Below are 27,178 nucleotides of genomic sequence, written 5' to 3' on the forward strand. Positions count from 1 at the left end.
ATTATTAGCTGCTAGTAAACAGCCTCTAGTGGCCATTTCACAGCCTCCCCATCTCTCCCAGAACAAGAGAGTTAAAAGGCCTTTGCCAGTGACTGGAATTTCTTTCAAAGCTTTTCATTTCTCTTGCCAACAGAATCATGGAATTGGTATCAACGGGCTCCACGGTCGGTGTTATAAAAAGTGAGTGAGAATGAAAAACAAGGCAAGGACCTATATGAAACTTTATTTAGAAGAAATGACTTAATACGCTACAGCAATACTACATAACCTAGATACATGGGGTGTTCATTTTGAAGCAAGGCGGCGACGTTTTCGTTTTCCGAGAGGTCGGGCTCTGTAGGGGCCTTTAACGATACAGTACACAAATGCTGGCTATAGTTTCACAGTAGTTTAGTGACAAGAGATCATCTGTGTCTCGATGTGAAGAAAGCCGGCCAGGGTGACGCTAGCTGCTGTTTCGTTCCCTTATTGTGCGTGGACAAGTGCCCCAGCTCCCTGGCCGTAGCCGAATCCTTTCGGTCCAAAGTTCTTTGCGTAGCAGCCTGGAAGAGAGGAAGGGAATTTGGTGAGATGACAGCAAGGCAGTGAAAGGGAAAGCCTCACATCGAGCAAACAAACAAAAATAGCACCACAGGTCAGGGGAAGCCAGCCCTCCAATCTTCTGACTGCTGATAAATACTAGTAAATAGGTTCAGGCAGGAAGGGACAGGAAGCTGGTTGTATATTTAGGGATCCTTGGGTCTTCCTTCAGACCCAGGAAACCTCCAAAACACCATTCCTGAGACAGTGGGAGATCCAGGGGCCTCCCCGCAACACAAGACATCATTCCCTCATCCCACTCAGAGGGCCAGATTTGGGGAAGGAGGACTGATAAAACATGAGAAATGATGCCAGGAAGAAAAAAAGAGGGTGAGGGGGTGGGAGGGGAGAGAAGGGATATGAGAGTGTGAGAGAGCGCGAAACACAGGGATACAGGGGCTAAAGAGGTGGTTGATGATGAAACGAAACAAAAGCCGAGCCTCTCCCCTCCATCAGCGTGGGATGTTATTTTAATTATTATTAGTCTTACTTTGTGTAAAGCCCTGTTCAAGCCCTGGGGTAGGTACAAGTTAATCAGGTTGGACACCGTCCTTGTCCCACATGGAATTCTCAATCTACATCTGAGGAAGAACAGGCAATGAATTCGCCTTTTGCAGGGAAGCAAATTGAGGCACAGAGCAGTTGAGACTTGCCTGTGGTCACACAGCAGGCAACTGAAAGAGCAGGATTTGAACCCAACTCCTCAGCCTGTGATCTTTCCACTAGGCCAAGCTGTTCTCTTTATCTCCTCTTCCCCCACTTGGATCCTCCTCCCCAGCTCTTACTTGCAGGAGCCAATGTGCTCCAGGGCAGAGCCTGTACCAAGTATTTTTTAAAACTTTACAGACTCTCACTTACCCTCTCCTAGACACAGCTGAGAAATAGTGCTAAGAGACGCTTGCAAGCTAACCTGTCCATGAGCTAATGTTATTCACACATGCCCTAGTCCATCTGTCGCCCTTCTAGACTGTGAGCCTGTTGTTGGTTAGGGATTGCCTCTATCTGTTGCCGTGTTGTACTTTCCAAGCGCTTAGTACAGTGCTCTGCACACATTACGAGATGTTCTTCCCCTTGACTCTATTTATTGCCATTGTTCTTGTCTGTCTGTCTCCCCCGATTAGACTGTAAGCCCGTCAAACGGCAGGGACTGTCTCTATCTGTTGCCGACTTGTTCATTCCAAGCGCTTAGTACAGTGCTCTGCACATAGTAAGCGCTCAATAAATACTATTGAATGAATTAAGCGCTCAATAAATGAGTGAATGAATGAATGAGTGAATGAATTCCAAGGCCAACACTCAGATCTTTGTTCTAGTGAATTGCAGATAAGACAATTCCACATGAATTAATGAAAATACATTTTTTAAAGAAATTTTTTGCTTTATACAGGAATTAGACGAGTTCATTCAATAGTATTTATTGAGCGCTTACTATGTGCAGAGCACTGTACTAAGCGCTTGGAATGAACAAGTCGGCAACAGATAGAGACAGTCCCTGCCGTTTGACGGGCTTACAGTCTAATAGGGGGAGACAGACAGACAAGAACAATGGCAATAAATAGAGTCAAGGGGAAGAACATCTCGTAAAAACAATGGCAACTAAATAGAATCAAGGCGATGTACATTTTATTAACAAAATAAATAGGGTAATGGAAATATATACAGTTGAGCGGACGAGTACAGTGCTGAGGGGATGGGAAGGGACGGGGGAGGAGCAGAGGGAAAGGGGGAAAAGAGGGTTTAGCTGCAGAGAGGTGAAGGGGGGGTGGTAGAGGGAGTAGAGGGAGAAGAGGAGCTCAGTCTGGGAAGGCCTCTTGGAGGAGGTGAGTTTTAAGTAGGGTTTTGAAGAGGGGAAGGGAATCGGTTTGGCGGAGGTGATAAGGGAGGGCGTTCCAGGACCGCGGGAGGACGTGGCCCAGGGGTCGACGGCGGGATAGGCGAGAAATGAGTGTTTCTGCTAATTCTGGGACTAGCATTTAAAAGCACAGAGGCCTGTTACAGACCAAATGAAGGGACCCCTTTTCCATTTCCTTCCAATTTGGTCATGGAGAAATTACCCTTTATTGTGGCATTAAAGCTGGGAACTGAAGAGATTAGTGATAGGCTCCCTGTTGGTAAAACACAAGGCAGGGGGACGGTTTTTACCTTTACAATAGATTTCCCCTTCTTTTTCGGTCAGAGTAGTAGACTCCAGGCTCTTGCCGCATTTGGCACATCGGAAACAATTTTTATGCCAAGGCTAGAGAAAAGAAATATTCAGTTGTCTAGTTCAAAGATTTGTCGATTTTATAAGGAAATGGAACCAAGTGTTGGTTATGAGAGGGCTGGAATGGGGCAATTGACTGGTATTCTCTGGTTAATCCACTTGGCCCATATCCAAGCACATCTTCCCCCACCCCCCCAAATCACTTATATTTGTTGATAAATTACTCTTTGCAAAGCTCTGTATTACAATACTGTACTTCCTCCTGCCCTTCCCTCCCACTGCATTTAAATACATTGCTTTAAATTCTAGTCTTTCCTCATATCAATCAACCAATTAGTATTTACTGAGCATTTACTATGTGCAGAGCACTGTACTGAGTACTTGGGAGAGCACAAAACAACAGAATTAGCAGACATGTTTACTGTCCACAATGAGCTTAAAAGTCCTCTAGACTTTACTGACATATCTGTAACTGACCTTAGTGTCTGTCTTCCCCTCTAGATTGTAAACTCTTTGAGAGTAGGGAATTGTGTCGTCTAACTCTACTATTCTCTCCCAAGTGTTTAGTGCAGTGTTCTGTGCAGAGTAAATGCTCACTAAATAGTATTGATTGATTCCCGATACAATAGTCATGGCAGTCTCTGGCTTGATTTACAGAATATTCTTTTCCTCTAGAGTAGTACCTTCCAAACATTTGGATCCAGGACACAACCGCCATGGAGATGGAGAACATAAGTCTTTCTATAGGGATATGCGTGGAAGCTAGACCCTAGGTCACCCATTTTGGGTGGAAAGGCCAACGTTTCTCGGTAGCCAATTTATTTGATTACCCCAAAATCTTATGGTGAAAAAAATAAAGGTGGTAACCGTGGGGGAAATTCCATGGAATGCCTACAAGTATTTTGCAAGGCTGACTAGAGCACTTTCTGGTCATAAATCATTCCCAAGAGATAGAACATTTACTTATGCCAAGACCGGAGCTAAGTGCAAGGTCATCAAATGTGACACCATCCCTGTACAATGATTTGCACAATGAGCTCAAATCTAGAATTTTCTCACTATGTCTCAGACATTATTTCTCCAGGCGTTTGGGGCTACCATTCCCTCTTGGACACATCTGTGTCAAGCACTGTACTAAGTGCCGGGGTAGATTTAAGATGATCATGTTGGACACATCTTTGGCATTTTTACCCTGGTACGTCACTAGAAAGCTAAGTTCTCAACATTACATACTTTTCTCCCACCACTACCCACATTTTTGGTTCTATTCCTACCCCATCCCACTTACTTTGAAGGAAACTTCTAGATTGTGAAGCCCTTAAAATTAAACATTTTCAAGCATATAAAAATATTTGTTATTTACACATATTCAAATTAGGAAACAAGAAGTAAAATTTTACAAAGTGCCTTACCTTTCCGGCTCCTATTACTTTCTCAGCAGCATACACAGAATCCCCGCATCGAGAACATTTTTCAGCCCCTCCAAATTTCTGGGCAAACTTGGAAGCATTTGGACTTGTGGTAGGTCTGTGAGGTTGTACGCTAAGGAAGAGAGGGAGAAAATCACACACACACACTCTTCAGGTTTTCCAAGGAAGTAAACTCATCAGGCTAGGACAGGGTAAAAATAATACTACTAATAAAAATGCTATTCTATTAATGGCATTTGTTAAGTGCTTACTATGTGCTAAGCACATTTTAAGAGCTGGGTCCCACATGAGGCTCGCTGAATAAGTAGGAGGGAGAACAGTTATCGAATCCCCATTTTGCAGATGAGGGAACTGAGGCTAAGTGTGCCATGGTCACACAGCAGGCAGATAGTAGAGCTGGAATTAGAACCCAGGTCCTCCGACTCCCAGGCCCAGACTCTATTCACTGGGTCACGCTGCTTCCAGGATGTCCAACCCCCGTGTTCAATACAAGGCAGAATGGTATCCTTGCTGGATACCTTATAATGAAAATAGCTCGTAACTCTACCCCAATGGGTAGTGAAGATTTGTAAGCACAGAGTAAGAGCTGAACAAATACCCATGAAAATAAAAAAAGGACTCAGATGAGAACTACCATTCATTTAAGTCACTAATCCAAAAATCAAATGGCCAGTATCTTCATCTTCCTAACCCAGAGGCTCTAGATCAACCTAGAGTCAATCACCCACTTATCACTAGAGGCAGTCTCCTTCCCCAAGAATGGGGGTTTTAATTTACCTAGAAGATAGAGAAACTCTGTTGGGATCTCGTTGTCTGATCTGAGCCACAGTCAAGATGTGGTTTAGAAGTAAAGTCACAGTCAGGCTAGGAAAGGAGATCATTTTTGTGGCTTTGGGGTTGGAACGCAATAGAATAACCCGACAGGTCCCTACTCCCGTTTACTATGAACGACAAATGTATGCTCCTACTAGAAGGCATGATGTGTTTCAAAAGTTTACTTTGTACCCTGTGAACATGCGGACGATTAGGAATAATGGTGTGAGTGAATATGATTAGGAGTTTATGGTAATTCAAACAATTAGTTTTACTACTAGGGCTATTTGAAAATGAAACCACTGGCTAACTATTTACAAGCTAGAACAAGTAAAATACATAAACAGTTTAGGATTAAGAAAATACTTTTAGGGAGTACCATAAAAAACTAAAAGGGAGGATACTATTCCCAGAACAGTAAGCGTAAGACTGCAGCATTCCTATTATATGGAACTAGTTTCCATTATTTTCCTAGTAAAAGCATCTTTAAATCATTTAATTTAAATTAATTGTTTAATTTAAATTAATTGTTTCCAGTTTGGGGGAGATTATTAAAATGAAGACATTGCCTTATTTTGACATGGTGTTTGCACCACTCTTTCAGGACACTAATCAAAGTAGATACGATGTCAATTTTCTATTTTTAGTGGAAATGCACTGAGATTATATTGTGGTTGAAGAGCTACAACAGCTAAATCATTGTTTTCTGGGGTTTTGGGGGTTTTTTGAGGACTGACTAGGCCCCTTGGAGAGTTTGGCTTGACGGTTATAAATTGGAGAAGGCCATAGGCAAATAGAATGAAATTCCCTAGTCAAATCCTTTCAGAGGAAAAGTAGGTTGAACAGTGGCCAGGTGGAGTGGCTGGTATTTACATGGGAATGAAGAGGAAAAGCATCTTGGAGCCAAGGGTGGCCAGGAGCTAAACAGAATCAGAAATTTGTCTCTGGGCAAATCAAGTAGGTGTGCCATCTGGCTGTATCCGAGCCAACCCTATTCTCACACCTCTTCAGTGTAAGACTGAGATGGAAGAACCTGAAGAGGATTCAAAAGAGCGCAACAGTAAACGACAGGGTTAAAAAAACAACAAATGGAGAAGCAAGGTCATGGGAATTTAGATTTCCTTTTTTCCAAAAAAGAAAAGTACAGCTAGAAGTCTCTGGGAAATTTAGGGGAGAAGAAAAACCATTCATTTGAATGTTACTAATGGATTAAAAATGAGGTCTGCATAGAGGGAGTCAGAGGGACCTGGGTTCTAATCCCAGCTCTGCCACTTGTCTGCTCTGGGACCTTGGGCAAGTCAGTTCACTTCTCTGTACCTCAGTTCCCTCATCTGTGAAATGGAGATTAAGACTTTGAGCCCTATCTGTGAGAGGGACTGTATGCAACCTAATTAGCTTTTATCTACCCCAGTGTTTAGAACAGTGCCTGACACAAAGTAAGCACTTAACAGATACCATCATTATTACCATTATCCACCACCACCACCCATGAATACACCCAGCCCCGGCTCCGACTTACTTCTCAGGCTTGATGCCCAGCCGTTCGCCCCGGTCCATATTAAGGGTGCCAGCTCCTTGTCCGTAGCCATAACCCTTGGGCCCGTATTTTTTTCCGTAGCAAGACTTACAGTATACCTCTTCATCATGAATTGCTACTGTGGTACTGTCTAAGTTTTTCCGGCACACCACTGAATGAGGGGAAAAACAGACGGCTTTAAAAACTGTTATGAAGGGACCATTTTTCCCCAGAACAGAGACAACCCACACAATTAACTGCAAATGTCAAGTGTCACAAGCACTGGTTGGACTAATTGAATCCTCAAAATGATGGAACAAGAAAAAAAATTCCTCTTCAGGATTTTTTTTCCATTCCAGTTCTTGCAGAGGAGCTTGCTGTTACAGTTATGGAAACTTCGAATGCCCAGAAGAGGCAAGCTTAGAATTCAAATGACTCATCAGGTGCACTTCTCCGACAGCTGGAAAGCAGGTGAACTAAAAGTGTGGCATGATGTCCGTCCAAAAAAACAAGAAATCCTTCCCAGAGGTGGCTGGGTACAGGGCCATCATCTAGACGAGGGCTTAGCCGTGGGGTGGTGGGCTCTGACAGACGTGTTGAGCCCCATATAATAGTAATTGTGCTATTTCCAAAGCACATCCTATGGGCAACCACTGGGGTACAAAAAAAGATAATCAGGTTGGACACAGTCCGTGTCTCACCGGAGGCTCACAGTTTGAGTATGAGGAAGTCTTGTCTTATCCCGTCGAGTAGTCTGCGACCCATATGAGGAAATACAGCTAGTGAATTCCCAGTTGACAGATGAGGAAATTGAGGCACAGAGAAGTGCCTCAGACTGCGAGCCCCATGTGGGACGGGAATTGTGCCCAGATCTATTTTTATTATATCTACCCCAGTGCTTAGACATTAGTGTGCACACAGTAGGCATTTAATACACATCACAAATATCATCATTCAATTAAGTGGCTTGCCCAAGATCATACATACAGCAGGCAAGTGGCAGAATTGGGATTAGAACCCAGGTCCTCTGACCCCCAGATCAGTGCTCTTTCCACTAGGCTACACTGATTCGCAGTCCCCTTAGTTCCCCACGCCCATGACAGTTTCGGCCTTCTCCGAGACGGCCAGGTGGATTGGCTCGGGTGGGCCGCGGAGGGGCTGCTTTGGTTGACAGACGTCCATGGCGGTTTGTGCTGGGATTATTCTGGGAAGAACAGTGGGCTCTTGGGATTCCTCCCAGAGCCTGATATCTAGCACCGCTCCTCCTCAGCCCCTCGAGATCATGTGAGGTTTCCAAACCCAGAGCTATGCAACTGAAACTCCTCCTAGCCACCCAAGGCGGTGGCCTGCCCCAGGACCACCACTGTCTTGGGAGAGCCCCTTGGGTGCCAGCATCTACCTGCAGAGTGACAAGATTTTCCACCCTCCCACAGTGCCCAGGGTGGGGTTGGTCTACATAGAGAGTGTGGGTTAGAAGGGGCAAATCCAGGGGAAAGGAGGCCAGAAGTGAGGTGAGCATCACCACAGAGCATTCCCACTTACAAGCAGAAAAACAGGCATCGCGGAAAGACTCGCCTAAAATTCCACAAGTCTGAGGGTCAAATTGCAAATAAAAATCCAGCATTCCAATCCCAGAGCCCAGGAGTCTTTTGCGTTGCTTCAAGCCGCCCCCAGCTGCTAGCTAATAAATGGTGACTATAACCTGAGTCACGATTCTGAGCGCCCCGTTTGCATTTGAAACCACAATCTTGAGCGGTTAGGATGATTTTGTCTAGAAACTGTCAATTGGTTTAGCATCTGAATTCCGTTTCCCCGTACTGTTCTGTGGGAGGGCACATTCTTCTTTAACCACTTTCCTGCCCTAAGCCTTTTCCAGATCTTCATCTTACGTGAAAGTTGAGAAGTCATCACATTTGGTCCCAGTACTGTTTCCTTTATGCAACTTTGGTCAATTCTGAGAAAAACGGAGCTCCCCGGTGCCAGAGTGGGACAACTGGAATTTCCTCTATCCTAAAGAAAGTCTAGTTCCTCTTTACCCAAGGTTTTTCCCAACTCAGAAAAATATCAGACTCTCTGCGGAGATTTAGTTGAACCAAATTCGCAGTTTGTAAACTAAGCAACTTGGAAATGGGTCTCTTGGTGGAAGAATTACTGTCATTTTATGTATCGGGTGAAGCCCAAGATGTGTCAAGTCAACATCATCAATGATATTTATTGAGTTTTTACTGTGTCAAAGCACGGTGCTGTATAGTGCTGCGCACACAGTAAGTATAATTGAATGAATGCGCCTGAGCTAACCAGAAAGGGCCACTGCTTAGCTTTCTGTAGAAGAAAGAGAGGCAGAGGGGGAACTGTTTACTGATGGGAGAAAGGGATCAACTAGGGAAAACTCCCAGATTGACCAGTGAGTTGTATCCATTTGCTAATCAAGGCCTCAGGGGAGCTGCAAACACCACCCTCTCCCCCCCCCCCCCCCCCCCCCCCCCCCCCCCGGGCAACGACCAGGCCCCTTGGAAGGATCACTCATCCAAGTAACCCAGGCCAGGGCTCCTCAGATATCCAATGTTTCTAGAGCTCTTCAGGCGGAAAGGTGCAGGAAAACAAGGCTTTTTCTGGGTATTTGAAGACACACAGACACTAATTAGAGCAAACCCACCAGGACTACTAAAGGGAAACCAAAAAAAAGTATAAACTTAGCCTGAATCGGGCAGCTACATTGCAATACTTACTGCACAGAAAGCAACACTTGTGAAAACTTCTCCCATCACACTGCACCTCTTCAGCATGGTACACCGTCCTTCCACAAGCCCCACATGGGTTTCCTCCACCCCAGTTGGGCATGCTGACTAGAGAAAGGAAAAATGGCATTAATTTTGTTTTCGAGAACTTTGGTGTGAGGTGATCTAAACAAAAGACCCAAGGGGTCTTTGGCTTAGTATTTCATTTTATGCTATGGACTGTTCTGTGGTTTTTAAACTGGGGCACGAGTCCCGAGAGGGGGAAATGGTGGGTGAGGAGAAGATGACTCCATTCTGGGAAGTGGGGTGTGGGGCCTGAAATTGCAGAAGATTCATTTGCCATCCGTTGGAAGTGGTAACAAAATGGCATGGATCTTGCCTATGCATTTCAGCACCAGAGGAAGTATGGTGCTAATTATGCTCCTCTGTGGAGAAAGTATATACTTAATACTGGGTGAAGCGGGAGAAAAGGCAGGAAACGGAGAACGGATTAAAGGACTTTTAGTTACAAGTTACAGTGTAACGGATTGAAATATCTTTAAAAAAAAAAAAGCAAACACTTTTTTCAGCATTTGTTCCTGCCAGATATCCACGTGATCCCTGTGTTGTGCAGGATTGTTTCCATAACACAAAGGCCTGAATTCTGTAGAACAGCAAGGCCCTACAGGCATAAAAAACAAACCATTACTCGGGAAATTCTTCAGAGCCAAACATTTTTTAAAAAAAAGCTTGGGGAAAGGTGGAAGTGGTTACTTAGCCTTTAAATACTTGCTAATGGGATACTACAGTTTTACAAAGCACACTTTTGGGGTGGGGTGAGGAACTGATTAATGTTTAGTCCATTTTTGTGATGCCAGATTCTTTTATAATGTATACCCTGATGTATTTCCTGGGTTACATGAAAACATGGCATTGTTTTAGTAAAACATGTTTTAAATTTTCCCGATGAGAATTTTGAAAAAGGACATTTGGACCAATCACTAGCTCAGTTGCATGTATACCAGCAACAAACACCCTTACAGATGGAGACAATTTAAAATATTTTATGCTTCCCAAGTCCTGAGATTGTATTGATGAAAGTCAAACAAACTGTGTCCAAGAGGGAATTGTCCCTTTGACAAGCCCTGACACTTGACACTCCTTGTGGAGAGGGATCTGCCTACCTACTCCAACGTATCAACCAAGTGCTTAGTACAGTGTGCTGGACACAGTAGATGTTCAATAAATACCATTGATTGATTTTAGGCTCCACTCATTTAGCAGATGTGAAAGTTTGGTGGATTTCTGAATAAAAATTAGAGATTTAATTACCTAATCATCCTTCTGTTGTGAAGAATCAGTGATTTTAACTCTCCTCCCAGTTGAAACATGATAAAATAGTTATTTCCGTATACATAATTCTGGAAGGTTAGTTTTGTAAATAAGGCATTAAAAAAACCCAAAAACCTTAAAACATTCACTAGCCCATCTTCTACCCAAAGAAGCCCAAAGTGGTAAAAAAAAAAAAGTCAGTCAACCTCCTCTATACTGTAAACTTGCTGTGGGCAGGGAAAATGTCTACGAACTCTATTGTATTGTACTCTCCCTAACAGTTCAGTGCTCTGCACACAATCAGCACTCAGTAAATACCATTGATTAATTGACTGATCATCCCCAGCATCAAGGGGATTGACCACATGTGTGCAGAGATTGGTACAGGGTACTTGGGGTGCAAACAGTAGAAGAAGACAGGGAAACGGCATGACCTAGTGGAAAAAGCATGGGTCAGGGAGTCAGAAAGACCTGGGTTCTAATTATGGCTCCTCCACTTGCCTGCTGTGTGATCTTGAGTCACTTTGCTTCCCTGTGCCTCAGTTACCTCATCTGCAAAATGGGGACTGAGACTGTGAGCGTGATGTGGGGACATGGACTGTATCCAACCTGATTAGCTTGTATCTACCCCAGTGCTTAGTACAGTGCCTGGCACATAGAATGTGTTTAATAAATACCATAAATAAAGACAAATCGCCACACATGTCAGAGGTAAGAGAATATAACCAATTGATGAAAATCACAGGCAATAAATAACAAATAGATGCTCTGCACACTGGAAGTATCCAATAAATACGATGGATTGACTGACTGATTGAACCCAAAGACTGAGGGGGCCGCTGGGATGAGGCAGGAGGATGACTCTTGCAGGAATGAGCTTTTGGGTGACTCTGTAGGAGGGGAGAGATGTGATTGGGGGGGCAGGTAGGGTGGGTTGGGAGGGTTCCTGCTGAAAATTCCACTCCAGCTGACACTGGGATTAATCCCAGCCCAGAAAGACGCCAACCAAATCTGGTTTTAATTGTTTCAGGTCACCTGCCAACCCTGACCACCAGATATCAGAATCAAGCGCGGAGACCAGGAGACCAATCCTTTCTCTGGAGCTCGGCTGATCGGGACCCTCCCATCACAGAGGAAATGGGTGGTGCTCTGCACAGAGTAAGCGCTCAATAAATACAATTGAATGAATGAATGAATGAATGAGAAGGGGTGGGGGAAAAAGTAGGTGAATGTGAAGTGGGAGAGAATTCCAGAAGGGAGGGAAGGTATGAGCAAGAGGGCAACAGGGGGAGAGATGAGAGCAAGATCCAATGAGTAGCTTATTTTGAGAAAGAATGATGAGCACGAGCTGGGGTGTAGTGGGAGAGGAGAGTGCCTAAATAGGAGGGGGAGGGCAGTCAGGGCACTGCTAAACCTAACCCCTTGACCTATGGCTCTGACCCCATCCATTCTCACCTCCTAAAAACACTTCTACTCCCTTAATGCTATTCACTCCAAAATGGCTCTCCCCCCGCCATTTCCCACCACCAGAGACTTCTTCGGCCAAACCCAGCTGGCTGCAGACTGGACTCAGCCAGCCTCACACTTTCCCTTGCAGCCCACATAGCAGAGCTTGGCGGAAGAAGAAGGGAAGCCCCAGACCTCAGCCCTGATTCATAATTAATAAAAACACTCGCTCCCACTCTTCTTCCCTCCCGGACTACTGTCTTCAACTGGTTCTTTCCCCTCGGCCTTCAAACATGCCCACTCCTCTCCTCTCCTAAAAAAGCCTCCACTCCCCCCACCCACTCTGGCTATCACCCCATCTGTTGGAGATAGACACCTTTCTCACGTCCACATGGGATTTTTTTTTTGACTACAGCCTGTCGATTAATTCAAAGTATAAAAGCACTATGGTGAGCCCATGGAGAGGATAATAGAAGAAGCTGCCCCTAGTTTTACTCTGCCCCGAGGCCGTGGGCTGCTGTGCTATGAAACGGTGGTATTTATTGAGGCGCTTTCTATATGCACAGCATTGAGCTATTAGCTTTCCACCCTTTCCTTCCCTTCTCTGGTCCCTTCTGTCCTCCTGCAAACACTTTTAACCCTTGGTTTCCATCGAGAAAGTACCCCCCCGGTTTTCCTCCTACACTCACAAGGCTTAAGTACCCAATCTCCCACTTTCTCACAATCTCAGGATCCTCTCCAGCTAGATGAAAACCCCACATTGCCTTCAGCCTCCAAGGCTGCAGGCAGCTCCAGGGAGGGTGTGTGTGTGTGTATGTCTCTGTGTGTGCCTGAGTGGACTTGTGTGTTTGGGGGAGCAGGCTGCCCTCTCTGCCCGAGATTTCACCAACACCAGTCCCCCAGCCCAGCCACTGCCAACACCTGAGAAACAGTGCCTGAAGCGTGTGGCTTAGTGGAAAGAGCCTGGGAGTCCAAGGACCTGGGTTCTAATCCCAGCTCCACCATTTACCTGTTGTGACCTTGAATAAATGAATCACTTTACTTCTGTGTCTCAGTTCCCTCATATGTAAAATGAGGCTTGGAGACCTGTTTGTTTTTTTTAAAAAATGGCATTTGTTAAGCACTTATGTGTCAAATACCATTCTATGTGCTGGATAGGTACTTGGTAGGTTAGGACACGGTCCCTTTCCCCCATGGGGCTCACGGTCTAGGTAGGAGGGAGAATAGGTATTCAATCCCTATTTTACAGTTGAGGAAACTGAGGCATAGGGCAGTTAAGTGGCTTATCCAAGGTCACACAGCAAGCAGTTGGCAAAGCAAGGATTAGAACCCTGGTCCTCTGACTCCCAGGCACGTGCTCTTCCCATTAGAACATTCTCTAGACTGTAAGTTCATGGTGGGCAGGGAATGTGTCTGTTATATTGTACTCTCTAAATGCTTAGAACAGGGTTCTGCACACAGTAAGTGCTCAAAAAACATGATTGATTGATTGCTGTTTTCCCTCCTACTTTGGGACCATTCATTCAATCATTCAGTCGAATTTATTGAGAGTGTTTACTGTGTGCAAATTATGACTGGGAACCCCATGTGGGACAGGGAGTGTGTCCAACCTGATTACCTTGTTCTACCCCAGTGCTTAGAATAGTGCTTGGCACATAGTAAGCACTTAACAAATACCACAGTTATTACCAAGTACTTGGGAGAGTACAATATAACAGACCAGATGATCTTCAATCTACTCCAGTGCTTAGTACAGTGCTTGGCACATAGTAAGCGCTTAACAAATACCACTATTCAAGTCATCACTAAATCCTGTCATTTCTACCTTCACAACACTGCTAAAATCCACCCCTTCCTCTCTATCCAAACTGCTTCCGCATTAATGCAAGCACTTATCCTATCCCGCCTTCAATATTGTATCAGCCTTCTTGCTGAGTTCCCTTCCTCTTGCTTCTCCCCACTCCAGTCCATACTCCGCTCTGCTGCCCGGATCGTTTTCCTTCGGAAATGTTCAGACGAGATTTCTCCACTCCTCAAGAAATTCCAGTGGTTGCCCATCCCCTTTTGCATCAAACAAAAACTGACCATCCGCTTTAAAGCACTTAATCACCTTGCGCCCTCTTACCTCACCTCCCTACTCTCCTACAACCCAGTCTGCACACTTCACGCCTCTAATACCAACCTTCTCACTGTGCTCTCCTCTATCTCGGCCACCGACCTCTCCTTCATATCCTACCTCCGGTCTGGAACGTGCCCTCCCTCCTCATATCAGACAGTTAATTGTTGTCCCCTACTTCAAAGCCTTATTGAAAGCACATCTCTTTCAGGAGGCCTTCCCTGACTAAGCCCTCCTCTCCTCTTCTCCCACTCCCTTCTGCGTCCCCCTGACTTAATAATAATAATAGTATTTGTTATTACTATGTGCCGAGCTCTGTTCTAAGTGCTGGGGTAGATACAAGGTAATCAGGTTGTCACACTTAGGACTCACAGTCTTAATCCCCAATTTACAGATGAGGTAACTGAGGCACCGAGTAGTTAAGTGACATGCTCAAGGTCACGCAGCAAACAAGCGGCAGATCCGGGATTAGAAGCCACATCCTCTGACTCCCAAGCCCGTGATCTTGACACTAGGCCATGCCGCTTCAACTTGCTCCCTTCATTCATCCTCCCTAACATCCTCGCAACACTCGCAGCACATATGTATAGATCTATATATTACCTGTCATTTATTTATTAATTTATGTATATTAATGTCTGTCTCCCCCTCTAAGCTGTGAACTCATTGTGGGCAGGGAATGTATCTATGAGGAGCAGAATGGTGTGATGGATAGACCATGGGCCTGGGAGTCAAAGGTCGTGGGTTCTAATCCCAGCCCTGCCACTTGTCTATATGACCTTGGGCAAGTCACTTCACTTCTCTGTGCTCAGTTATCTCATCTGTAAAATGGGGATTGAGACTGTTAACCCCACATGGGACCAACCCGATTTGCTTGTATCCATCCCAGCACTTAATATAGTGCCTGGCACATAGTAAGCCCTTAACAATAATTATTATTACACTGTACTCTCTCAAGCGCTCAGTACAGTGCTTAGCACATAGTAAGAGCTCAATAAGTACAAATGAATGAATACTATTATTATTATTATTCTTAATAAGAGTGCCTGGAATCCTGAAATGCAGAAGCTAGCGGAGCCCTCAGGGAAGTGATGGCCCAGCCGATCTCTGGAGCCGCTGCCAGAAGGCGGAAAGCCTCCCATCAACCAGCAACAGCCTGCCCTGGGGGTAGAAAGGAAAGAGGCCTGGGAGGCTTTGCCCTTAGAGGAGACAGACAATTAGGACTGAAAACAGGGTGGTGGGGTGGGCCTCAGAGACCATTCAGCCAGAAGGGGAGGTTGCCATGCATGACAAAGGTAAGACTGGGGACAAAGTCTTGGGAGATGGAGGGGTGGGTAGGAGGAGGAAGTGTGTTTGTGTGTGCTCCTTGCCCCAGCCAGCTCTCTTACCTCCCCTCTGCTCTGCTTATTACCTGCCAAAGGGAATGTTCTGTATGGTAAGCCTGCTTCTTTCCCAGCCATCAGACTCACTAGGTGGCAAATAATAATAATAATAATGATTATGGTATTTGTGAAGTGTTTACTATGTGCCAAGCAGTGGTGTAGATACAAAGTAATCAGGTCGTCCCACTTGAGGCTCAGTCTTCACCCCCGTTTTCCAGATGAGGTAACTGAGGGCACAGAGAAACGAAGTGACTTGCCCAAGGTCACACGGCAGACAAGTGGCAGAGCCAGGATTAGAACTCACGTCCTCTGACGCCCAAGCACGGGCTCTTGCCACTAGGTCACGCTGCTTCTCGGCTAAATAAATCTCAGCGAAACCCATCAGTGACAACTGCCCCACCGAGCTAATCCTAGTGAATGTTGGGGATGGCCGCTGGGTGGAGAGTCCTGAGCGGATGTCCCGCCAACCGCTCTAACTCGATTTGCCCCAAATTTTCTCTCCTTCTGTCACAACCAGTCCTTCTCCTAACTTGCTTTTATTGTCAATCACACCCCCACCCTCCTGCTCCCCCGAGTTTGTGACGCTATTCACCGTCTTTCTGCCATCCCATCCAATCAATTACTAAAGCAACTGGAGCAGCGCGCCATTAGATACAGTCCCTGTCTCTCATAGGGCTTACAGCTTTAATCCTAATTTTACAGATGGATTAACTAAAGCACAGAGAAGCAGCGTGGTCTAGTAGATAAAGTAGTGGAGCCAGGATTAGAACCCAGGTCTTCTGGCTCCCAGGCCTGTGCTGTTTCCACTAGGCCACACTGCTTCCCTGGATTCTAATCCCAGCTCTGCCACTTTGCCACTGGGTGACCTTGGGTGAGCCACTTCACTTCTTTGTGCCTCAGTTCCCTCATCTGTAAAACGGGGGCTCAATCCCTGGATGCCCTCTTACTTAGACTGTGAATCCCTAGAGGGAGAGGGTCTGTGTTCAACGTGATGACCTTGTATCTACCCCAGGACTTGGCATATAGTAAGCACTGAGCAAATACTACAATTATTATTATTAATAAACCTTTCCAAGTCTCCATAACATTTCCAGGATGGCCCCTTCCTTGACTCCAACCCAAGTACCGTTTCCGTTCAAGCTCTTGGGTCACATCACAATTAGACCTCTGCCTCTTCATAGGTTCCCTCGCTTTCAGTCTAGCTCCACACCTCTGTCCCAATCAACTTTCTGAAGCACGGCTCAGCACCCATCTTGCCACTCCTCAGACCCCTCCGCCGCCTGCCCACCTCCCTTCACATCAAGCAGAAACTCCTCACCATTGGCTTCAAGGCTCCCACTCACTTTATCTTATATATGGCAGGGAACTCATCTACCAACTCTGTTGCACTGTACTCTCCCAAGCGGTTAGTACAGTGCCGTACAGACAGTAAGCACTCAGTAAATATGACTGATTGATTGATGTTGACTCTCTTCCCAGCTACTCCCCAGTTGGCACTTTTGGCTCCTGCACAAATCACCTTCCCTCAGCTGTCTGGCCTCCGGCCCCTTATTTACCCTGTTATCCCTCCTCCCCACCCCCTCTTTCCCATCTCCAAAACCCTCTTAAAATCCCATATCCTCTAGAAAAGCTTCCTCTACTAATTCACAACACCCCAATCACATCCATCCAGCTTCTACCCTTAGCCCTTCCAAATTTTGTTATGATTATTATCATCGTACTTATGAAGTGCTTACTATATGTCAAGCACTGTTCTGAGCGCTGGGGTAGTCATTAACTTGTGACACAGTTGGACACAGGTCGGACACAGTCCCTGTCCCATATGGGGCTCACAATCTAACTGGAAGGGGAACAGGTATTTAATTCCCATTTTACAATTGAGGAAATGGAGGCATAGAAGAAGCAGCATGGTCTAGTGGACAGAGCACAGGGTTGGAGGTCAGAAGGTCATGGGTTTTAATTCCAGCTCTGCCATTTGTCTGCTGTGTGACCTTGGGCAAGTCACTTCATTTTTCTGGGCCTCAATTCCCTCATCGGTAAAATGGGGATTAAGACTGTGAGCTTTATGTGGGACACGGACTGTGTCCAACCCCATTATCTCATATCTACCCCAGTGTGTAGAACAGTGCCTAGCACAAAGTAAACAATTAAAAAATACCATAATTATTACTAGAAGTAATGATAATAATAATTTTGGTATTTAAGTGCATATTATGTGCCAGGCACATACTACATGTTAAGCACAAGTTAATTAGGTTGGGCTCAGTCCTACATGGGGCTCACAGTTTTAATCCCCATTTTACAGATGAGGTAACTGAGGCACAGAGAAGTGAAGTGACTTGCCCAAGATCACACGACAGACAAGCAGTGGAGCTGGGGTAGAATGCAGTCCCTCTGTCTCCCAGGCCTGTGCTCTATCCACTAGACCACCCTGCTTCTCAAAGGCCAAAGGTCACACAGCAACCAACTGGCAGAGCTGGGATTAAAATCCAGGGAAACAGCATGGCCTACTGTAAAGACCACGGGCCTGGGAGTCAGGGGACCTAGGTTCTACTACTGGCTCCACCATTTACCTGCTGTGTGACCTTGGGCAAGTCACTTAACTCTGTGCCTCAGTTACCCCATCTGTAAAATTAGGATGAAACTCTGAGCCCCAAGTGGGCCATGGATTTTGTCCAATCTGATTAGCTCACTGTAAGCAAGGAAGATGGCTGTTTATTGTTCTATTTTACTCTCTCAAGCACCTCAGAGCACCTGTGTACTCTGCACACAGTAAGTACTCAATAAATATGATTGAATGAATTACCATGTCTCTACCCCAGCATTTAGTACAGTGCCTTGGACAGTAGGTCTTCAGACTCCCAGGCCCAAGCTACTTCTGAGCACTGTACTAAACACTTGAGAAAATACAATGCAGTAGATTGGTAGATGCAGTCACTCCCCAATATTCTTTTCCTACCCCCAGCACAAAGTACATGTGCATATCTTGATTTGTGCCTTTAATTATTCATTCAATCGTATTAAGTGCTTACTGTGGGAAGCAGCGGGGCTCAGTGGAAAGAGCCTGGGCTTTGGAGTCAGAGGTCATGGGTTCAAATCCCAGCTCTGCCACTTGTCAGCTGTGTGTCTGTGGGCAAGTCACTTCACTTCTCTGTGCCTCAGTCATCTCATCTGTAAAATGGGGATTAAGACTGTGAGCCTCACGTGGGACAACCCGATTACCCTGTATCTACCCCAGCACTTAGAACAGTGCTCTGCACATAGTAAGTGCTTAACAAATACCAAATTCCAGCAGAGCGCTGTACTAAGCGTATGGGAAAGTCCAATAAAACAGCTTTACAACAATATTCAGCTTGGCCATCCAGAGATGCCTGTATTACTTCCTGCTGCATCCTTATTCTTCCTCCTGCTTTCACTATTTGGAAATAATTTTCATCTCTATGCTCCGCTAAATTTTAAGTTCCTTGAGGGAAGGGAATGTGTATCTTGGTGCTGTTAGCAACAATAATTGTGGTAATTGCTAAGCACTTATGTACCCAGGCCTGTACTAAGCATTGGGGTAGATAAAAGACAATCATGTCAGACACCATCCCTGTCCCACATGGACATGGGCAGCCTAAGAAGGAGAGAAAACAGGTATTAAGTTCTTATTTTACAGAAGAGGAAATGGAAGTACAGCCTTACGTGACTTGCCCGAGGCCGCATAGCACACAGTGGTAGAGTTAGGATTAGAACCCAGGCACCCCAACTCCCAGGCCCAGGTCTTTTCCACTAGGTTCCACTGCTGCTGTTCTCTTCCAAGAACTTAATACAGTGCCTAGCACTGACTGTTTGAACCCCTCTGGGAAGAGAGCAGGAAAGCCCTGGACACGTGTAGGGGGTGCAGTCTCGAAGAATCCCACCATCAGGAAACCTCACACATCGTACGGGCGTCGTTCAGCTGTTTCTTCCCATGCGGCCGTGCGCTATATCCAGAACGCCGTGCACCGTTGGGAGAACATTCCCTAATTCTAAGAGTAAAACTCAGTAAAACTGCACATCATGAAAGGTTGGGATTACCCCCATTTCACTGGACAAAAGTCACCTGGGGCAGACTGTATTGCTATCAAAAGGAATGGCTGGTAAAGGGCAGACTGAGAGGAGGTAACTCCCCAACTCCCTGACTGTAAGCTTGTGGGCAAGGAATGGGTCCGTTTATTGTTTTCCTGCACTCTCTATTCATTCAGTTGTATTTATTGAGCCCTGCCCACAAAGAGCTTACAGTCTAGAGAGGGAGACAGATATTAATATAAATGTTACAGATATGTACATAAGTGCTGTGGGGCTAGGAGGGGGGAACGAATAAAAGGAGCAAGTCAGGGTGATGTGGGAGAGAAGAGGAAAGGAGGGCTCAGTCAGGGAAGGCCTCGTGGAGGAGATGAGCCTTCAATAAGGCTTGGAAAGTGGATGGTGGGGGGGGGACAGTAAGCATCTAGTACAGTGCTCTACTTACAGGAAGCGCTCAATAAATACGATTGACTGGCTGAGGCAGGTCTTCCCCAGTTTTCCACTTTGTATAGCCCAAGAGAAAGCAATCCCAGCAGCGTGGCTGAGTGGAAAGAGCCCGGGCTTTGGACTCAGAGGTCATGGGTTCGAATCCCAGCTCTGCCACTTGTCAGCTGTGTGACTGTGGGCAAGTCACTTCACTTCTCTGGGCCTCAGTTCCTTCATCTGTAAAATGGGGATTATGACTGTGAGCCTCACGTGGGACAACCTGATTACCCTGTATCTCCCCCAGCGCTTAGAACAGTGCTCGGCACATAGTAAACGCTTAACAAATACCAACATTATTATTATTATTATATTGTGAATTCTCCAATTTGGGGGGATTTTAGAGTAATGGTTAGCTTTACTAATCCTCCCTCATCACCCCCACCCCCTGCCCTCCCACCAACGAGATTGTCCCCTAGCCGCTAAAACACCCCCCTCTACATCTTTGCTGGAATGGAGCTAACTGAGCCACTGAGTCACCTGAAATACATTTCAACTTCAGAAATACTCAACCTGAGAAAGGTTACTAAACTTGGTATTTGTTACCATATGATCATTATCCCAGCTCAGCCACTTGTCAGCTATGTGACTTCGGGCAAGTCACTTAAATTCTCTATGCCTCAGTTACCTCATCTGTAAATTGGGGATTAAGACTGTGAGCCCCACGTGGGACAACCTGATCATCTTGTATCCTCCCTAGCACTTAGAACAGTGCTTTGCACATAGTAAGCACTTAACAAATGCCATCATTATTATGATTATTATCCACAAAAGGATCCAAATCTAACAACTTGAATTTGTTCTTTTGAAACTGTAAACTTTCTTCTTGCAAAACACTGGTGCTCTGCTGTCTGTGCTTGGAAGGAAGCTTCATCACTGCAAGTTGCCAAATGCCTTGATGCTAAACTACATGCCCTGGCTCTGACTATTCCCTGTATTGATTTTACCCTGACTCCCAGGTCATCTCGCTCTAGGAAATTTAGGTCGGCTAAGCTTCCAGAGGCTCCCAAATGGCTCTCTTTTCATCCTTGGAATCTGGAGGTGACGATGGACGGACGATTCCGAGTGGGGCTGCTTCACTGGCATGAGGCTGAGGCACTAAGTGAATCAACAGCCGCTCAGTCTGGATTGCTGTCATTGGGGAATTCCTTGCAAATGCCAATACCAACCGGCTTCCTCAGAAACAAACCACTTGGCGAGTGAGTTCTTAGGTCAGAAGTAGACAAAAGGTATGCTATTTTTCAATTAACAATAAACTCTACATGTGCAGGGAGCTTCTAGCTTCTGCTTGTATCCCACCCCAGAGCTTAGTACAGTGCCTGGCACATAGCTAAGCGCTTAACAAATACCATTAAAAAAAGCCTCTATTGTATTGTCTGTGTGCCTCAGTTCTCAGTTCTCAGTTCTCACTTCTCTGTGCCTCAGTTACCTCATCTGTAAAATGGGGATGAAGACTGTGAGCCCTACGTGGGACAACCTGATTCCCCTGTGTCTACCCCAGCACTTAGAACAGTGCTCTGCACATAGTAAGCGCTTAACAAATACCAACATTATTATTATTATTATTATTGTACTTTCCGAAGTGCTCAGCACACAATAAATGTCAATAAACACAAGTGATTGATTGATTGGGTGCCTACTGTCACTTTTTTTTAAATTGTATTTATCTTTTACTAAGTTCCAGGCACTGTGCTAACCACTGGGGTAAATACACAAGACAGGTTGGGCCTAATCCATCTCCCACAGTCTTCATGCCCATTTTTACAGATGAGGCACAGAGAAGGTAAGTGACTTGCCCGAGGTCATAAAGCAGAGATGTGTCACATTGGAACCCAGACCCTGTGACTCCCAGGCCCATGCTGTCTTCACTAGGCCACTCTGCTTCTCAGTGGATTGTTAAAATAAAGTTTGTTTTCTTAAACCCTGTCACTGATGTAAAAGTATTATTACTCAGCTTCATAAGAAAAAAATTAGTTGGAATGGTTATTTCCCTAATTCCCTTGGTTATTCCCCAAGCTACAGCTTGGAATGCTGATTAGCCATTATCTGAATATTTATTAGCTAAACAGTGCTAGTTTGGAAAAATGGAAGGAAACCAAATTATCCATCCAAGATCATCAAAACTAATCTGAATTTTGTTTGGTTATCTGGGACATCTTGATTTTCTGAATTTAGTTTAATATTTTACTACTATGGATGCAATAATCCCTTACTCTACTTTATGCTAGGCTGCCAGAAGGGAGAGTCAACCAAAGAAACTAATGATGAAGCACTTTAATTTCAATATAATGAATTCCTATTTATTTATTCCTCTTAATCCTCAAGAACCCTGATCCAAGGATTTCAGACAATCGAACTCTCCAGGCCACTCTTTCTCTGGTTTTTAAAATGGGAATGTCACCTTCGACTTTTTGGAATGTTCTGAGGTTAAAATCAGGTTTGTCTCAGCTGAAAAGGCGTTCGTGACATTCTCATGTCGATTTTTCAATTGTGTTTTAAAAACCCAACCTGGCACCGTGAACACCTGGTTGTTCAGTATATTTGGTTCACTGACCAGCTATTTTCCTCAGTTTAATTTTTTTTTCCATTCCATATAAGCTTCTGATTAAATTCACTACAGTTTACTAGACATTCAGTTCAGTAATTTGAACACTAATTTGTTTAATAAAACACCTTCCTTGCAGGCAGGCTTTTCTTTAACTAGAGAATATTCTCTAAAAATGTCAAAAGCTTCATCCTTTGAGAGGTAAAGTGGGGAAATGGCTTGGCAGAGTGCACAAAACCCCCTCCAAGAAACCTGGTAGATTAACCTCAAATCCACAGAATTTTTAGTAAGCGAATGTTAAGGCTTCCAGCACTGTTTATTTAACATCATACAATCGTGTGTTCAAATAGTTCCTTTCACAGCACTGTTTTCTTTAGGAACTAACAATTCCTTCTCTTTTTTATTTAAAAAAACCCCCAAAACCTCCCCACTACTGACTCTTCATGGTTTAGCAATAGCTAATATTTTGAGTTGCCATTTTTGTCATTCTTGGCATTGCTGTGAAACAGTGCACTGAAAACGCACATTTTGCACAAGAGTTTGGCTGTGCTCCGCCCCCCCCTCCCCCCCTCCCCTCCTCCCCGTCCCCCCCCCAGCAGCTGACATCAATCATGATAAACCGGATTCTCAGCTAGCAACTCAGCAATCTAGGTCTGGTGCCTTTCCCAAATCCTTGTGCATTAATTTACAGATTGGCCAGAGGAGGAAAAATGGCTCACTTTTATGCAACTCAGAAAGTAAGTCAAGTTCAAGCTTGTTTCCTGGATTCTAATGGAAAAAGAATTTATTTTCATTGTCCTGAACAAACGTTGCATTTAACGCAATCTACCTCAGCGTTACATTAGGTTTCCTTGTATGCGTTCTTGAGACACCAAAAGCAGCGTGGCCTAGTGGAAAGAGCATGGGCCTGGGAGCCAGGAGGACCAGGAGCCAGGGTTCTAATTTCGGCTCTGCCATTTGTCTGCTGTGTGACCCTGGGAAAGTCACTTCACTTCTCTGTGCCTCGGTCACCTCATCTGTAAAGTGGGGATTAAGACTGTGAGCCCCATGTGGGACAGGGACTGCGTTTAACCCGATCTGCTTATATCCACCCCAATGCTAAGTACAGTGCCTGGCACAGAGCAAGAGCGTACAAATGCCAGGATTATTATTATTACTCCAAAATGCCAAGTTATAAGACTTTGAAGATTTGCCTAGTTGAAAGTGAGGTTTGCCCCAGGGAAAGAGAATGCGGGGTTAACTCACCTGACAAAAGAAAGTACTATTTAGTAGTAATAGTATTCATTAACTTCCCAAGCACACAACATTATTATTACTATTATTGCGCACAGTAAGCGCTCAATAAATACGATTGAATGAATTAAGTGCTTACATGCCGAGCCCTGCACTAAGCTCTGAGAGAAATGACAGACTTTAAACTCATTGTGGGCTGGGTATGTGTCTACCAACTCCATTATATTGTACTCTCTCAAGTGCTTAATACAGTGCTCTGCAGACAGTAAGTATTCAATAAATACGATTGACTGACTGGAGGACTCACAGTCTAAGGGAAGTCTTAGCCTGGGTAGACTCAATTGTAAATCTGCCAGCTTTCAAACTTTATCTATAAAAGTTATTTAAAATGGTTTGGAGTAAAAACTTTGAATGTAGGGCGCATAATTCTCCACCTGGTACAGCCCACTTAACTCTGAGACTACAGCCAGATTCCCAAACGTTGAGCACCTTTAATGCAAGCCTAATCAAATCCTGCAGAAATCACCCAAACCATGAATAAATATCCACGTTGCTCGGTGAGTACCGATTTATATTCATTCATTCAATCGTATTTATTGGGTGCAGAGCGCGGTACTAAGTGCTTTGAAGACCAACTAAAAAGTTTGCTCCTTTGCTACTTTCTGAGCTAAAAAGAGTTTGTTTCTCCTCTCTACAGGAACCTCTCATTTTTCCCAGTTTAACCCATTTCACACCCAACTCTTAACACTCTAGTCCCCTCTTCCCAGTACCTCACTCGACTCGAAATAAAACAATGATAATAATTATGGTTCTTGTTAAGCGCTTACTATATGTGGGCAAGTCACTTAACTTCTCTGTGCCTCAGTTACCTCATCTGTAAAATGGGGATTAAGACTGTGAGCCCCACGTGGGACAACCTGACTCCCCTGTTCTACCCCAGTGCTTAGAACAGTGCTCTGCACATAGTAAGCGCTTAACAAATACCAACATTATTATTAATATATGTCAAGTACTGTTCTTAGAACTGGGGTTGCTACAAGTTACAGGTTGGACATGGTCCCTGTCCCACATGGGGCTCATTCCCATTTTGTAGATGGGGTAAATGAAGCATAGAGAAGTGAAGTGACTTGTTCAAGGTCATACAACAGACAAGTGGCAGAGTTGGGATTAGAACCCAGGTCCTTCTGACTCCCTGAGCCCATGCTCTCTCCACTAGGCCACACTTCTTCAACTCCACTTTGAGCAGCACAAAGCTGTATCTTTATAGCCATCTGGATTTTAAGAATTTAAGAATTTTAAGAGAAGAAGCGTGGCTCAGTGGCAAGAGCCCGGGCTTGGGAATCAGAGGTCATGGGTTCGAATCCCAGATCTGCCACTTGTCAGCTGTGTGACTGTGGGCAAGTCACTTCACTTCTCTGTGCCTCAGTTACCTCATCTGTAAAATGGGGATTAAAACTGTGAGCCCCACATGGGACAACCTGATCATCCCGTATCTACCCCAGTGCTTAGAACAGTGCTCTGCACAAAGTAAGCGCTTAACAAATACTAACATTATTATTATTATTATTAATAAACACTTCCAAGGCAGATTTACCATATTCTAGCCTGAAAATTGAGTCTTAAAAAGAAAAAAAATCTATCTGGAATATATTTAGGCACTAGTTTAAAGTATTAATCCTTGCAACTGCAGTCATGATTATTTTCTTTTTTAAAAAAATAGCATAATTTTATTATTCTGACTACCTGCTCAGCTTCGACAGTCTGGTACCAAACCTAAGCTTCTTCTCGACAACTACTCGATTGACAGCAACATGGCCTGTGGAAAGATCATGAGCCTAGGAGTCAGAGGACCTGGGTTCTCCACTCACCTCCGCCACTTGTCTGTTGGGCGGCCTTGGGCAAATCCCTTAACTTCCCTGTGCTTCAGGTACCTTCATTCTGCAAAATGGGGGTTGAGACTGGGAACCTCACGTGATACAGAAACTGAGTCCAATCTATCTTGTATCTACTGCTGTATTTAGGGCAGTGCCTGCCCCTCGGTCAACGCTTAACAGCATTAACAAAACCGACCATTTAAATGGTTTTGGAAACGATTCAAATGACTTCCCCCAGTGTGAGTGATTTCCATCCATCCATCCATTCATTCTTTCATTTATTCAGTCATACTTACTGCGCGCCCACTGTGTACAGGACACTGTAATGAGCGCTTGGGAAGTACAATTCGGCAGCAAATAGAGACAATCTCTACCCAACAACGGGCTTCCCCGAAGTCTGCAGATAGTCCATGAACAACTCTGCTTGAGTTTCAGAACCAGAAATAGACAGCATGGAATGGGTGGTGGCCGAGTACAGACCGGCCAATCCATCGACGGTTATCTACCGAGCCCTTATTGGGTGCGGGGCACTGTGCTAAGCGTCGGGGAGAGTCCAGTGGAACACAGTGGGTAGACAGGCTCGAGGGGATGCCAAGACCCCCCCGGAAAGAAAGTTTAATAAGAAGGGCAGAGGCAACGCAGGGAGGGCTTTGTCCTAGGCCCCACGCAGAGGGCCGGGTGTGGGGGCCGGAAAGGCTACTAATAATGATGGTATTGGTTCAGCCCTTTCTCTGTGCCAAGCACTGTACTAAGCGCCAAGCACTGTTCGGGGGGGGGGGGTGGTTAGTGGCCCTGGGGGTCTGGGCAAGCCCCGGTTTGGCCCGGAGCGGCAGGACTGAGCCCGGGGCGGGGGTCGGCTCAGCTCGGCGACCCCCCTGGGGTGGGGTGGGGGTCCCCTGGAGACAGCCTCGGGGGTCATCGGGGCTAAGACCCTCCTCTCCTCTCCTCTTCTCTCCCCCCGGGACCGGGGTGCGCTGGCGGCTCCGGGTGGAGGGCAGGGACCGGTCGGCGCCCGCGGCTTTGGGGCGGGGGCTTCGGCAGGGGGAGGTGGGGATGGGGCCGAGGGACCCCGGGGGATTCTCTCCCTTTTGGCCCCCGCTGCGGAGGAGGATGCGGCGGACGGTGCCCCGGTGTCACCCCCCCACCCACCCACCCACACCGGTGTGACCCCAGCCCCCTCCGTGTGACCTCCTCCCCCCGGGGTGAGCCCGGCCCGGACGGCCACGGAAGGCCGGAGGAGGGGACCCGGCGGGCGGGATCGGGGGGCAAAGAGATACCCGGAGGGGCAGGATGGGGGGGGGGGGGAGAGGCGGGAGGTGCGGGGGTCGCGGGGAGCTAGAAGCGGCTGCCACTCACCCGATTGCCCGGGCAGGAAAGGACCGGACAGGGCAGGAGCGGAGCAGGCGGCGTCGATGGGGAGGAGGGTGAGGACGACGGTGTCGGGGGGCCGGACCCCGTTTAA

The 27,178-nt window shown here is 45.8% G+C and overlaps 1 protein-coding gene across 1 annotated transcript; it reads right to left on the reverse strand.

The window, feature by feature from the left end:
• Nucleotides 1-207: 207 nt before the first annotated feature.
• CSRP2 (cysteine and glycine rich protein 2) lies at nt 208-27,178 on the reverse strand. Its single transcript, XM_029079532.2, has 6 exons — nt 27,073-27,178; nt 9,271-9,387; nt 6,545-6,713; nt 4,195-4,324; nt 2,722-2,815; nt 208-542 (listed from the first exon to the last, which is right to left on the reverse strand). Exons 2-6 carry the CDS (start codon nt 9,380-9,382, stop codon nt 466-468), a joined length of 582 nt encoding a protein of 193 aa, XP_028935365.1. The 5' UTR covers nt 9,383-9,387; nt 27,073-27,178; the 3' UTR covers nt 208-465.

The sequence above is a fragment of the Ornithorhynchus anatinus genome, chromosome 14, assembly GCF_004115215.2.
Source record: "Ornithorhynchus anatinus isolate Pmale09 chromosome 14, mOrnAna1.pri.v4, whole genome shotgun sequence".
NCBI classification, from domain to species: Eukaryota; Metazoa; Chordata; class Mammalia; order Monotremata; family Ornithorhynchidae; genus Ornithorhynchus; species Ornithorhynchus anatinus.